The 13,964-nt window shown below is 43.2% G+C and overlaps 2 protein-coding genes across 4 annotated transcripts; both read left to right on the top strand.

Annotated features, from left to right (window-relative positions):
• The first annotated feature begins 1,003 nt into the window (after positions 1 to 1,003).
• Positions 1,004 to 5,136, top strand: tapbp.1 (TAP binding protein (tapasin), tandem duplicate 1). 2 transcript variants are annotated; one of them, XR_004786881.2, is made up of 9 exons: positions 1,004 to 1,177; positions 2,022 to 2,222; positions 2,321 to 2,569; positions 2,656 to 3,015; positions 3,209 to 3,532; positions 3,672 to 3,773; positions 3,925 to 3,947; positions 4,107 to 4,168; positions 4,212 to 5,136. XR_004786881.2 is itself a non-coding variant. In XM_035621263.2 (8 exons), the coding sequence occupies exons 1-8, from the start codon at positions 1,117 to 1,119 to the stop codon at positions 4,116 to 4,118; spliced, it is 1,332 nt and encodes a 443-aa protein (XP_035477156.2). In that variant the 5' UTR covers positions 1,004 to 1,116; the 3' UTR covers positions 4,119 to 5,136. The 2 variants fall into 2 exon arrangements, 1 of the variants encoding a protein (XP_035477156.2); XM_035621263.2 differs by having other exon boundaries at positions 4,107 to 5,136.
• Positions 5,137 to 5,671: 535 nt separating this feature from the next.
• Positions 5,672 to 13,945, top strand: daxx (death-domain associated protein). Of its 2 annotated transcripts, none has more exons than XM_047330352.1 (11): positions 5,672 to 5,999; positions 6,921 to 7,178; positions 7,747 to 8,199; positions 8,361 to 8,492; positions 8,614 to 8,730; positions 9,549 to 9,780; positions 10,612 to 10,766; positions 11,216 to 11,408; positions 11,513 to 12,020; positions 12,095 to 12,221; positions 12,472 to 13,945. In XM_047330352.1, exons 2-11 carry the CDS (start codon positions 6,942 to 6,944, stop codon positions 12,529 to 12,531), a joined length of 2,214 nt encoding a protein of 737 aa, XP_047186308.1. In that variant the 5' UTR covers positions 5,672 to 5,999; positions 6,921 to 6,941; the 3' UTR covers positions 12,532 to 13,945. The 2 variants fall into 2 exon arrangements, with proteins under 2 accessions (XP_047186308.1, XP_035477155.2); XM_035621262.2 differs by having other exon boundaries at positions 5,673 to 5,999; positions 6,924 to 7,178.
• The last annotated feature ends 19 nt before the right edge of the window (positions 13,946 to 13,964 follow it).

The raw sequence follows: 13,964 nt of genomic DNA, 5'->3' as shown, positions 1-13,964 counted from the left end.
AGGCCACTGAAGCTTCTTATCCTCCTTGTTTTGCCACATGTGTTTTTGTCCAACACAACACTGTCAGCACAGACATAATCGAAAGAGAACATCATTAAAACTATAGTCAAGTAATACTAAAAGAAAAATCATAAATAAAGTATGTGCATATGCTTCAAACTGACAAGAAACTGCACCACATGAAGGAAAATAACATATTTCTTGAATATATAAAATATGTTAAGTTGTGCTCGTGCATATAAATTAAATGGCATGTTAAAAATATATGAAAACATGTTGTCCAACCATGAGGAACATGAACATGTGTTGTGACAAAATGGGAAACAATAGATAAAACCAAAAGCTGTGTGTGTGTGTGTGTGTGTGTGTGCGTGTATGTGCGTGCGCGCGCGCGTGTGTGTGTGTGTGTGTGTCTGTGTGTATGTGGGGATTATTCAAGATGTATTATGGTTTCTGTTTCCCGTGTCCTCGCGTGACCTCTGCCCAGATTCTGATTCTCCTCCTGAAAATTTGCAGCCTCACTTGTTTCTCAGTGTAATCTCACTTTTCTGGATTACAGGAGTCATATGCTGCAAATAAAACAGGGCTGCACACACGATAACCAACCGTGGTCGTGCTAAAACTCGATGATGGGACATGTATTTGCAGAGTCAGAGCTCGAGGAGGCGAAGGAAGAATAAATAAAAGACCGAGGGGCGCCATCTACCTGTGGGACTTGGGAACTGCTCTGTTAAATTTAGTTTCCGGAAGCAGTTTAAGTTTAGGCAACAAAACTCCTTGGTCAGGTTTAGGGTTTAAATAGATCTTCTCCCAACGAAAACCACAAGTGCTTAAAATTATATATTTCAGACTTACGTCAGAAGTATTGGTGTTTTGTCTTGTTTTCTTAATTCCATAACTTTTATACCGCCCCTTTCAAAAGCATGAGACGTTGCTGTAGGCTTTTATTTTTGAAGTTGTGACCGGAACTTGTGTTTGAGGGCCAACTCGACAAACTCGGTGTACGTGAAAGTGAAAGCATCATGAAGCGGGACAGCAGGGGAAAACCAGCGAACTTCACTTAAAGAGTAGTTACTGTTACAACACCAACTGACAGCAGAGAGGAAACAATCAGCCATGACGGACCTTTCTACGATTTACAAAATATGCCTGGTCGCTATTACCTGCTTCCTCCATGGTAGGTTTACCTGTCGACACTTTTATTTTCCTCTTTTGGAAATATTCATATAACAGTGGGAAATACTCTACAGGTACTTCTGGGGTTATATCCATAAATAAAGGTCATATCCTGAACGTGGAAGCCATGTTCTCGTCTAATGAAATAAATATTCATAACTCTATCTCGTGTTAATTTGCATATATTTCACTCCAGAATATTCAGGGAATATAAAGTAACACCTTTAACAAACACACGAGAAGGATGTACAAAACAATTCTAACTTCCAGGCTATTCAAATATAATAAATTGTAAGTGTGTGTGAATAATATTTATGCCGAATTTAGCATAAGGCACATTCACTTTCTGAAATGTCTTTAATTTAATTCATAGCCCAATGTCAAGATCACTTTTCAAACTTTCTGGACATATGTGAGTGGCGTTTGGTGAGAAGCGTTCAGTGGCGTAGTGCACGCCGCCCTCTGGTGGTCGAAACTGTTAATGCAACGACCGCAACCATAATTGACGCAATTATAACTAATTAAAATAAAAATCATATAATAAATCTGGGAGTAAATAATGTACAGGGAGAAGACAAAATAGGACGTTTAGACAGAAATATGTAATATACATTTTAATATTTTGCTAGAAGGCTTCATGTGTCATGTTTTTACATTTAATGGTTGTCATAATTTGAAATTTAAAATGAAACAGATTCTCTTATTATTTGATGTTACTATAGCAGGATAATTCTGCAAAAATGCTTTTGCAAAATTAAGATTCACTGGTAAATACTAAGAGATGTTGGGGCCTTTATATCAGAATATATTCTAATATTATTATTATAAATGTGTTGTCCCTGTAGCCTGCAGCAGCAGTAGCAGCAGCTGTCCGGAGCTGGAGTGCTGGTTTGTGCAGGAGAAGGTGGGTCGAGGAGGAGGTTTGACTCCAGCTACAACCCAGGAGAAGTCCCTGCTGTACATCGGAACAGACACAAACGGCCGCGGTGCAGCGTCCCGACAGACTCCATCAGACATCCACCCTGACAAAGTCTACTTCGTCACAGGTGGGCTTAAAATGAGGTGGGCTTAAAATGACACAACAGTGCGATACGACGATTACGACGGTACGTACACGTTACCCGTCTGACTCCTCTGCCCTCAGACCCAGCAGCCACGCTCTGCCACCGCTCCCTCAGCCGACCCAGAGGCTCTGTCAAGAAGCCCCAGTGTGAGATCAGCCCCTTCCTGCACGCGCCCTCCTCCCTCAGATGGGTTGCTCCTCTCACGGACTCTGGCCTCAGCCCCGTGTACCTGCAGGCCGATTGGTTTTCGGCTGCGCTACAGGGGTTCAACAAACAGCTGGTCATTTCCAGCGTCATGCGTGCTCCCACGGCAACCAAAGAGCCAAATGGTGATGAGAACTGAAAACATATTGTCTTATATCAGTCGTAATGTGGTAGTTTGACTGTTTCCTCTCCTTGCGGTTTGTTTCCTCAGTGATCCTGAGTGTGACCAGTAAAACGGTCTCCGTGCAGGCCAGACTTGGGAAACCGGTGCTGCTGGACTGTGGCTTCTGGTTAGACCCTTCATCGCCTCTGTCCCGGTCGGGTTTTGCCGTCGAGTGGCGCTACCAGTTCAGAGGCAAAGGACACCTCGTCCTGGCTTACGATGGCAAGACGGACCGCGTGGCCGATTCACAGGAGGAAGGGGCCGCACTGGACTATGAGGCTTTGCACAAGAAAGGAAACGCGTCGCTGACCCTGCAGGAGGCTAGAGTGCGTCACTCGGGGATGTACATTTGCACAGTGTATCTGCCGTACCTTCTGGCTCAGGTGTCGCTGGAGCTTGAGATTGTAGGTGAGCTAAAAGATTGTCGTTTTTGAATAATTTTGGAAACATTTACCGGGAGTCTGGAGAATCTGATGTCCTCACATCCACCAATAATCAGTCTCTGTTCATGATGGCAGCATCTGAAATTAAACAAATGATTCCGTTATAAAATCAGCAGTAATAAACCAGACTTAAATGATTCTTTTCTCCTTCCACACAGAACCTCCATCCCTCTCCATCCAGCCCTCCCCGCTGCCACTCGCTGTTCCCGGCCAGACTCTGATTGTCCAGTGTGACGCGTCCGGCTTCGCGCCGCTCTCCCTGGAGCTGAGCTGGGAGTTCAAAGGCGCTGACGGGAAGTCCAGGCCTCTGGGAGCAGGCAGTGTAACGGGCCACAGGCAGGCCTTGGACGGCACCTACAGCCAGAGCACCCGGCTGGAGCTGGACACCTCGAAAGTCGACCTGGGCACCGGGGGAGAGCTCACCTGTGTGGCTGTCCATCCCGGAGGCACGCGGCGGGCCAGCACGCCCCTCAGTGTCATCGGTAATGTCGACGAACAATTGTTTTTCTCTTTTAAATATGAAAAAACAAGATGATTCTAACACATTTTCGATGTGTGGCATTGTTCATCAACACTTTCAACAAAGTAGGAATCCATTTTTTTTCTTTTCTTCTTTTACAGGGTTCAGTTCTCCCTCCGTTGAGGACTCGATGGCAATGGTTGGTGTGGCGCTCGTGCTCTATGGTCTCATCAAGTTGGTCTCCTGGACCTGTTTCAGCTCAGGTATCAAATAATACGACAGCAATTAACCAGAAACATTATTTGTAAACTAAGAGTAGAGAAAATGCATTGAACAATGTATAGTATTTAAAGAAAATAGAGTGTATATTATGTCCAGATTCTATAAATTTAATGTCTTTTTTTAATCTTACAGATGTGGCTGAGAAACACGAGAAGGTAACTTTTTATCAAATGCTTATAATGATAAAACATTTGCGATTCTGAATTTGATATGCAATAGCTGCTTTATTCGTCTCCTTCTTTGCCAATCACCTTGGAGCTAGTCCCTGGTGTTCTCTCCTCTCGATAATAACTTTCCACCTGGTCCTCTTACAGAAAGAGAATTAAAGAAGAAAGAAGTCAACTGATGTGTGATACTCAACCACCAAACGTTGGAGTGACTGTTTTCCTCTTTGTTAATATCTATCTTTGTGATAAGTCTGTGTAAACTTTTACTTTTAGACAGGGTTTTTCTTCAGTTATTTTTGTCTACAGATCCCGCTGGATAACGTCTGCTTGAGCTCATATTTATTCAATTCTATTTGAACAGTTTTTTTATATTTCATGTTATTACTAGGCAAGAATCGTGTATCAGGGAGAATTTTATTCCATTTGAAAAGGATTCCATTTGTCTGCTCGGTCTCAAAAGGCCTGTTGTAATATTCTTCTTTTAAACTTCGTGTTGACTTCTTTGTCCGTCTGAATTCTGTATTTTAGAAAAAATAGAAACACTGGAGAAAACCGCCCCCCCCCCCCAAAATTGTGAAATTGTGCTCCCCTGTGCTTACAATACAAAAATATAAGATAAGAAAAGATTTTCCTTTATTTGTCCCACAACGGGGAAATTTGGGATATGACCACTGAAGGAACGCAGCTGTGTGTGTGTGTGTGTGTGTGTGTGTGTGTTTGTGTGTGTGTACTGACTAAACTGTCCGAACTTGCAATTTGAATCTTATTTTTGTAAAAAAAAAAAGTGACAATTATTGTATATTCTAAAAATTTTAATTGGTGCGTTATGTCTATATTGTCATCACATGTTGCTCATTATTTTCATTGTGTGTGTCTGTCATCCAGACTAAAATCGGAATGATGCTTTATCCATTAATGAAACATAAAATGTACTTAGAAATGAAAAGATAATGTTACAAACAGAGCACGTGATTCTGTTGGAGAAGACAATTCGGAATTTAAAAAAATAATAATTCATTTTGTAGTGTAGGTGTGATAACATTTCATTAAAATATTTCTCAGAATAATCTTTTGTTTATGTTTTTCCTGAAACATACTGGTACATTGTGTAAAAAAAGAAGAAGATAAAATCTGTGACTTCCGTTGTTCTTTTCAGAATAAAGTGACAGCGAACTCACATCGTCTTCTAGAGTCTCTGAGAATGAATGTCCTGATCTCAGAATATGTTCCGAGTAAATATAGAAAGTCCATGAACTAAAAATATTGAATGTGTAAGAGTGATGTATTATTAATGTATGATTAATTAAAATGTGAGATGTTCATGAGTTAGAGTACAGTGATGGAATAATACAGATATTCATGATTCGTGTACCGTTGTTGGAAACATGTAGATTATGAAAATCCCTCGAGAGATTAAAACCATTTTTGTTTTATTTCACATATTTATTAATAACTCGCTTTCCACGTGGATTTTCTAATTAAAAGCACGCAAGTTGTAATTTGGTACAATGGTTTGTGTAATTTAAATTTTAGGTTTTCGTTCAATCACGTCATGTTCAATGTAATTTTCAAATCGACGTTTGTTTTTTGTTTTGTTCTTCCAAACACCAATAAAAGCCTTATCTGAATAACTCGAAGGTTTTCAGTGGTAATAAAATCACCCAATAGGCAGCGACGTTACTGCGCCTCGACCAATCAGAGGAGCCGACGCTGACGGGACTTTAGCGGGTACACTTTTCGATGTCGGGTCGACAGCGCAGCCAAGTTGACGAGCGTTGTTTTAGTAAACAGAAAGTCGGCGTGATTGAAAACAGGGAGTCGCCGATTCGCTGGTGTAATTAGTTGTGTAATTGAAACGACAGCAACACTAGTATGCGGACTTCGCTTCCGGTTCGTTCTTTTCTCACTTACTTAGCAAAGTCCCGGCAGCGCTAACAAGCCGCCCGATGCTAACGCTAGCTAGCACAGTCTTCACCAGGATGCGTCGCGGAGGAGACGGTTCTCCCCTCGTCGTCGCGTCGAGCTGCTCATAAACAAGAGGTCGGTGTGTGTGTGTGTGTGTGTGTGTGTGTGTGTGTGTGTGTGTGTGTGTGCCACAACTTGTGGCAGAGAACATCTCTCTCTCTTTGTCCGGTGACGTGCTGTCATCGAGCCGTTTCAGTTTCACTAACAGTTATTGGTTGTTCTTATGAAATGTATTATTATTATTATTATTATTATTATTATTATTATTATTATTATTATTATTATTATTATTATCATCATCATCATCATCATCGAGCGGCCGTGGACATCGTCATGCTGCTGTTCGAGTGTATAAGATTCTGGAGGATGTGGTGGAAACAAATGCCCCTCACTAGATCCACAGAGCATCAGCTGGAGTTGTTGTTTCTGAGCATCAGCTTCAAAAGCACCAAGTCTCACTGTAGGAGACAAAGAACAGCCACAACATGATTAATAAGTCATATTCATCGCTGCAGATTCATTGTCTTTCCATTGATTAACCTATCAGCTGTCATACTGATGACACACGTTTGCTGTTGATGATTTCTGTAACATATGACTGTCAAAAATCTTACTTTACCACAGGACTGTCCAATCACTTGCTGATACCGCAACATGAAAGACCTAGTTTAATATTGCTCACCAGATCTGTTGCATAGAGACATTCCTCTATGATTAAATGATGAATGGGTTAAAAAAATTAAATTACCCCAAAACATCATTGAGTTGTACCAAAATGAATCGTACTCGCGTTGGTGTTTCAGTTCACAATATCTGATTCGGCATAAAAGTAATTTTTAGGGCTGCAAGTAACTGATTGTTTCCATTTTCCCCTTGAACCTGGAACCATCAGACGATTTCCAGCAGGTTAAAGGTTTCGGCTGCCTGATGCTCTTGACCGTCTGTAGTATCAGTTGCCCTCATCGACATTCTCCCTGTTTTGCATTTCCCCGAAAGCAGAAGCAACCAGTGTTTCCGATGGCGGTGGCTCCCGCCTGGATGGCGGACAAGATCATAGTGCTCGACGACGACGAGGAGGATAGCCCCCGGCCCTCCTGCGCTGCCCCCGCCTCGTCCCCTGAGCATCGAGCCAAGCGCGTCTCGTCGCTCAAAGCGCAGCAGCCGGCCCCCACCCACATTACCCAGTCACCGTTTGCCACAGCGAAGAAGCACACTCATGTCCTGAAGGCTGAGAATGAGAGATTGTTCACTGAGGTGAGTAAACGGGTGCCCCCCCCCCCCCACTGGCCAAAGTATCCATAACTCGGCATCTTTCACCGAAATCAAAGAGGACAGTGGTGTTGATACCGACGTTCTAGTTCTTCTCACTGAACTGACTCACGGTCAAACTGTGACCAGTTAAAAGTTATGACTTTCATTCAGTTGAGCATCTCGCAAACATTAAAAAAAATCAAGAAAAGGCATTCGAGGCACAGAGGAGGAAAGAGGGACCATTCTACGTATTTCAAGTCGGTGTCCTATCAAAACTTTTAAGGTAAAATAGTTTCATACGTTTATTATTGATCCAGCAGGATTTTTATCTTTCTACTTTTAATCCCTTGGATGTTTGTTGCTAGCGTCTGACGCGCTGAAGTTTTGTAGAACATTTAAGCTACTAATAACAATAATAATATCAGAGAGTTGTGTTATCAGTTCCTTGCAACATTGTGTGATCTGGGAAAATGGGAACCACGATGTGCTGTTGCCATACAGAAGGTGCAGGCTCATTCCTGCGTCTCCTCATCTCCTCATCCCGCCTGCTCTCTGCTCCTCTTCCTTCCAGTTTGTGGAGCACTGCTCGGCTCTCACCCAGGACTGCCCCGAGGTGCTGAGCTTCCTCCAAACCAAGCATGCCAAGGCCTCCCCGGACTACCTGTCCTCCGTGGAGTTCAGGAACGCCTTGGGCCGATGCTTGACCCGCGCTCAGGCCAACCGCTCGAAAACCTTCGTCTTCATCAACGAACTGTGCACGGTGCTCAGGCAGCACGCCGTCAAGAGGAGGCAGAGCCTCGTCAAGGTCGAGCCAGGGCCTTCTACCTCAACATCAAGTACTCTCCAGTCTACCTCTGTTGAAAGTAAAGACAAGACTAAAGGTAAGAAGGACGACGACGAGGAGGAAGGGGAGAAACCCGCAGCAGCAGAAGATGAACAACCTTCCACCTCAGGGCTGCAGGAGGACAAAGAAGAGGAGGAACAAGAGGAAGCAAAAAAGGCAAAGAGGGCGTCAAGGAAACAGGTTAGTGTCGAACACTCTGTAGGTGTGACCGCTTTGACTAGTAATGACCTGTAAATTGTTCAGACCCTGATTATACTAATTTAAAAATTATATTTACTTGAGCCACAACTTGTGGAAATAAACACTCGTGACTCTCGGTGTCTGCTCTCACCTGCTGTCAGATAGCGTACCTGGAGAACCTGCTGAAGGTGTACAATGACGAGATCAGCCGCCTGCAGCAGGCGGAGCTGAGTCTGGACGACCTGGGAGCCGAGGACTCTAAATACATCCAGGAGCACAAGCTCAAGCGCAAGGTCGGACTCCACCGACGCTACTCCACGCGGCTACAATTACAAATCTGATCTACAACGAGTAGAGCGAGTTGTTGCGACCGCTACTCAGACCTCTGTATTCTTCCCCCCCCTTCTCCTGCAGATGATGAAAATCTATGAAAAACTGTGTGAGCTAAAGGGCTGCAACATCCTAACGGGCCGAGTCATCGAGCAGAGGATCCCCTACAAAAGCACTCGTTATCCTGAGATCAACAGAAGGGTACGGGCCGCGTTTTATCGCTTTCGACCATTTTATTTTCAGGTGGCCGTGGAAAAACTTGTTTGTAGACAATGTGACTTTGGTCAATATATATTTTCAAATTTCTCCCACAACAACAACGACACAGACATTGTGGAATCATCATCAAAGACATCACATCATCTCCTCTCTGCTTCTGCTTGTTGATAGTTTTGCGTCGCTCAACTGACGTCACATGATTCGTTGCTCTCGCTGGTCATTACGCTGTTTGAAAATCGAAAAATGAACCCAGAGGTCCCAGACTAATACGCATTTGAGTATTAGTCTGAATACGCCAGGCTATAATACCCCTCGGCTCATTACAATCCCAAAGAAGATATTAGTAATGACCTGTTACGCTTTTCTTGGTGTTAAGTATTACTTATTCATACACCCTCCAACAACCACACAGTCTTTACCATCTAACGTATAGAATATTAATTTGTGAAATTAGTCAGTGAGCTCTTGAGTTCTGTCCGTTATCATTACTATCAGTGGGCTTCTATGTAAATACAAATCTAAATCTTAAAGACATTTCGAGAAATGTAAAATCAAGAGAAGTCCCATTTTAACGTACATTGATATCGAGTCAATGATTTAATCTTGTATCAACATAATAAGATTTAGAATTTAGAATTAGGACCTTTAAAAAAAAAAAAAGTATTTGGATCAAGTGGCTTGTGGCGAAAAAAACTGTCAGATAATGTAACTAAATGTCTTGGTATGAGGCAAGTGGATTACTGTATTTAACTGTGGGTGATTTTGACCCGCTCCCACCTTCCTTCCCTCCGTCACGTCAGATCGAGCGCTACATCAACAGTCCCGAGGCCCAGAGGAACCCTCCCGACTACCAGGACGTCCTGCAGCAGGTGTTGCGTGCCAACGAGCGCCACAAACTGTGCCTGAGCAGGAAGCAGCTGAACCAGATGGCCCTGGATGCCTTCAGGGAGACGGGCAGCCAAATGCAGGAAAGACGCCACCTGGACCTGGTGTACAACTTCGGCTCGCAGCTCACCGATCACTACAGACCCGGTAAGGCTCCTGCCGGGACAAAAGACAAATCTATGGTAGAAATGACAAATTATGTTCTGCGTTTGGTAAAAGACAGCAAACCTTGAGGGCCGTAGCTTCTCGGTGTCCGGTGCACAAAAATATAGAACTGCAGTAACTAAACCAAAACAATCCAATCTTTATATGTTTTTTAAATATGCAATAAAATATTCTACATACTGAAAAGTTGTTGGCTTAAGCTACAGGTCACTTTTAACACTTTTACAAAAGTTTACAATATTTGATTTGATGGAAAAACAAAATATTTTCAATGACATAAATCTCCTGTCAACATATAAATCTTGTACATACAGTGTTTGGGTTCGAGAGGGGACAGAAAGAAGAAACTTTTCTTTACCGCTTCAAATGACATATTATTAAAAAAAATGTCTACAATAAGTTTAAATATTGAGCTTCTCCATCTTATAAAATGTTTGTTTCCTCATCAAGGTCGTTCCAAAGAGAAACTCACTGTCACATTAACGCAGGGCGCCGTTGTGGTCATACATTTTTATATTTACTAATAGAACAAATTTCAAACTTACGAGTTCCATAAACGGAAGTGAATCATTGACCTTTTTTTCTTAATTACGCACATTCCTCTCAAGTCCATGTTTTCTCATTTAAATAATTTTATAGTAGTTTTTGATGTTGTTGTTGTTGTTGTTGTTAAGTTAGTTAGTTCACTGACCTCTTCCTGTTTTCTTTCCCTCTCTTCTTCTTATTCTCCCCTTGTCTATCCTTCCGTCCCTTCCACTGCACCCACCCGTCTCCCTTCTCCTCCTCTCTTTTCTCCATCGCCTCTCCCGCCAGCCACGGACCCGGCTCTCTCGGACCCGTCGCTGCAGCGAAAGCTGCGATCGAACAGGGAGGTGGCGCTGAGCCGCCTGGAGGAGGTCATCACCAAGTTCTCTGTCAAGCAAGAGGACACGGAGGAGAAGGAGAGGAGCAGGCGACTGGAGAAAGAGGTAACAACTGCTTTCAGGGTTTCACATTCATGTATGAAACTGGATTGTTAGATGACAGATCACATCAAGTAGATTTTAAAGTCAGAAATAAATGGAAGCCATTTTTTTTTGTTGTCGGCAGTTGGCAGTGGATGGAATCAAACGTAGACACGTCGTTTTAGCAGCAGAAACACAGTTGTCACTACAGAATAAATTATGGGACCAACATTAGATCTTTCATTTTTAGGCTGAACTGCTGCAGCAGGTAAAACAGAGTCACGCTGTAACTGAGCCGACGAGGTGTTCGACCAGTTACTAAAAACATTCGGGAGCGTGACTCGTATTTGTCTTTATGTCTAAATGAGAAACAAAAAGAAAGAAGTGGTTGAATCTTCATATTTGCTCATACCAAGTCTATACTATAAACAGGTACTATACTTTTTACCCAAACTCACACATCTGGTTTTCAGGGCAACAAATCGGAAAAGGGAGAAGGAAACAAAGAGGTGAATGGAGTGGCAAAGGGGGAAGAGGAAACGGTGCTGGAGGAGGAGGAGCAGGAGGAGGAGGAGGATGACGACGACGACGATGATGAAGAGGATGACTCATCAGATCCCGACATCGAGGAGGAGATCCAGGCCAGCGCTCAGCAGGATGGACCTGGTGAGAGTGGAGTAGAGTCCACGTCGATTTGAAGTTTTGGTTTAAAGTTTGACGTTTACTTTAATTCTCATCTTTTTTTTAAAAAAAAAAAATTCTCCATATAGACGACAATGAGAACGAGGAAGACGACAGTAACGAGGCGGAGCAGGCGGGAGATGACGCCGACAAGGAGGATCAGACGAACAAGACATCGGGAAGCGTTAAAGACGACGACGACGAGGAGGAGGAGCAGGTCACGAGTGGACTCAGTCCTCTGTCCGACGACAGCAAGTCCCACATTTCTCCGCCCGACGTCGCCTCCCCGACAGACAGCCCCAGCCAATCGGAGCCCATGCAGACCGAGGCCCAGAGGCCGCTGTCGAATGGAAAACTCGCCGGGCCGGAGGAGCCCCTGGATTCCTCCAATCAGGTCGCGGACGCCTCTCCGGTAGCAGCCAATGGGCCGTCTTCGCCCCCGCCGTCAGCGGCGACCTCGGAGAAGTCGGGCACGCAGCACACCATCGGCACGTCGCCGCCGCCGAGCCCCAGAGCCACGAGGAGCGGGAAGAGAAAGAGGGAGGAAGTGACATCAGAGAAGTCCCACAACTCAAAGCACATAATCATCCAAGACAGGTACGGTTCGGCTTTACTGCATCACAGCATCAGACCTTGTGATGTTGGTTTATTTACACCCCTCCTCTCCTCAGCGAGGTCAATATCCCTCTGGATATGGGCGTTTTTTGCTGCAACTCTCCGCAAGCCGTCCGAGCGCAGACTCCGCCCCAGGACCTGGTGAGCAGCTCGCAGTCGACGCCGCCTCCCAAGAAGAACAAGGTATCATCCGCATATTCGTGATAATTATTAGTGTTTGTTGACTGGTTCCTGCCTGATGTCGGATCAAAGTCCTTTCACAACAAATCCTGAATTCTAATATCTTTGTAAATATAATTTTCCTTAAAAAAACAAATTGCTTTTTACTGCCAAGATTTCGTTCCATCCAGTCTCCATCTCTATACGTTTCCAAATAATTGATGATGAGTTGTGGACACGTTTTTCCGAACCGTGCCCCCATTTGTGTTTCCAGGTCAACGTGGCGACCCAGTGTGACCCGGATGAGATCATCGTCCTGTCAGACTCCGAGTGACCTTTCACCTTTGACCCCCCAACCCCGTCACTAGTACTGCAGAGATTCTTCCATGTCTGTTCTGTGTCCTGGGGGGAAAAAGGCAGAATAGTTGAGAAAGTGCTGATAGAAATCTACAAAGTCAATATCAGGATTTTCAGAAAGACGGGGAAAACTATAAATTCTGTACCTCGCGTCACCTGATCACCAAACAAAAAACATAACCATAACTCTTTTCTGTGAACTACTTCAATAAAATAATCATGAGCTAATGATAACAGGGAAGATTGTGAGCAGGATGTTTTCTCTTGGGAAAGACCAGAGCTGCGTCAGGCCACGTACACTTTTTTCGTTTTTCAACATCGGCTGACGTCGACCTCGGCTGATTCTCTCGTCATCTTCTGCTTTCAGCACAGACGTCGTGAACGCTACGAGCAGTCTCCTGCCTGTCGGTGCAAAACTACTGATGCTTCTGTGGTACGAGTCGGTAGTAGCATGGAATTTTTTATAATTATTATTTTTTTGGTTCCATGACACAAACCCTGGACTCTAGTTTCTGTGCTTCAGATAAAAAACAAAAACAAACCAGTGCCTGAAAACATGAACTGCGTTCGCAGTTGGACATTTGTTTTCTCGAAGGCTGCGACGGCTTCCTGCCGGTTGGTTTATATTTTTATATTCCACTCGCTTATTTTTCCATAAAGAGAGGGACGTGTGTGTGTGTGTGTCTGTCTGTATGAGACCACATCGTTTTACTTGCTGTTGCTATTTATGATGTGTTATGAGTGAGCGACTTGTGTGAACCTGCATTAGCAGATTTTTAATAAATTGTTTCCCCTCAAACATATTTCTTTTTTTTTTCTTCTTTTTTTTCCTTCATTCACACCAGTGGCTGCTGCAGACTCACCCAATAGTTTTCCTATTGATTAATGAATTGATATTATAATAATAATATGTTATATTTTTCTTACTGTGAACAAATTCCACCACAAAAAAGACCAAAACTTGACACTGTACTTTCAGTCCGACACACCAACCTGATGCTGGAAATATTCACCAGAGCATTAAATCAAGAGGAACATTGTGTCTTTTCTTAGTAATATTTGCTAACAAAATCCCCTAAAAAATGTGATTTTCAAACTATTTACTTATGACTCAATTTTAAAGATTTACATCTGCAGCAGGTCCTTTGGTCTTTTTTTATGGCTTTTTTTTGACAATAAGGGAAACACAGGATATTGCCAGGTTTATTATGCTTTAGGATTCTTTTATCCTGATAAACACTTTTTTTTCTCTTTCACCTGAATTCTGAATTTTATAAAAATTTTACCACGTGAAATTATATTTTTTGGGGGGGGAAATGCTCATTTCATTCACTGTGAATCTGTTTCCTTTTCTTAATTTTTGATAAAATAAAATGATAAGTTTTGTAACATCCTGCCTCTTGTGTTGTT

This window comes from Scophthalmus maximus, chromosome 22 (assembly GCF_022379125.1).
Source record: "Scophthalmus maximus strain ysfricsl-2021 chromosome 22, ASM2237912v1, whole genome shotgun sequence".
Taxonomy (NCBI): Eukaryota; Metazoa; Chordata; class Actinopteri; order Pleuronectiformes; family Scophthalmidae; genus Scophthalmus; species Scophthalmus maximus.
The sequence above is the reverse complement of the archived record's forward strand: the minus strand, read 5'-3'. Positions and strand labels throughout refer to the sequence as shown.

What these genes read in the sequence shown, in the direction of transcription:
- tapbp.1 (XM_035621263.2), top strand. Translation starts at nt 1,117, where the DNA reads ATGACGGACCTTTCTACGATTTACAAAATATGCCTGGTCGCTATTACC. An exon ending in TATTACCTGCTTCCTCCATG is followed by an intron (nt 1,178 to 2,021) that starts GTAGGTTTACCT and finishes TTGTCCCTGTAG; the next exon opens with CCTGCAGCAGCAGTAGCAGC. An exon ending in CAAAGTCTACTTCGTCACAG is followed by an intron (nt 2,223 to 2,320) that starts GTGGGCTTAAAA and finishes CTCTGCCCTCAG; the next exon opens with ACCCAGCAGCCACGCTCTGC.
- daxx (XM_047330352.1), top strand. Translation starts at nt 6,942, where the DNA reads ATGGCGGTGGCTCCCGCCTGGATGGCGGACAAGATCATAGTGCTCGAC. An exon ending in CACCGATCACTACAGACCCG is followed by an intron (nt 9,781 to 10,611) that starts GTAAGGCTCCTG and finishes CTCTCCCGCCAG; the next exon opens with CCACGGACCCGGCTCTCTCG. An exon ending in CGCTCAGCAGGATGGACCTG is followed by an intron (nt 11,409 to 11,512) that starts GTGAGAGTGGAG and finishes TTCTCCATATAG; the next exon opens with ACGACAATGAGAACGAGGAA.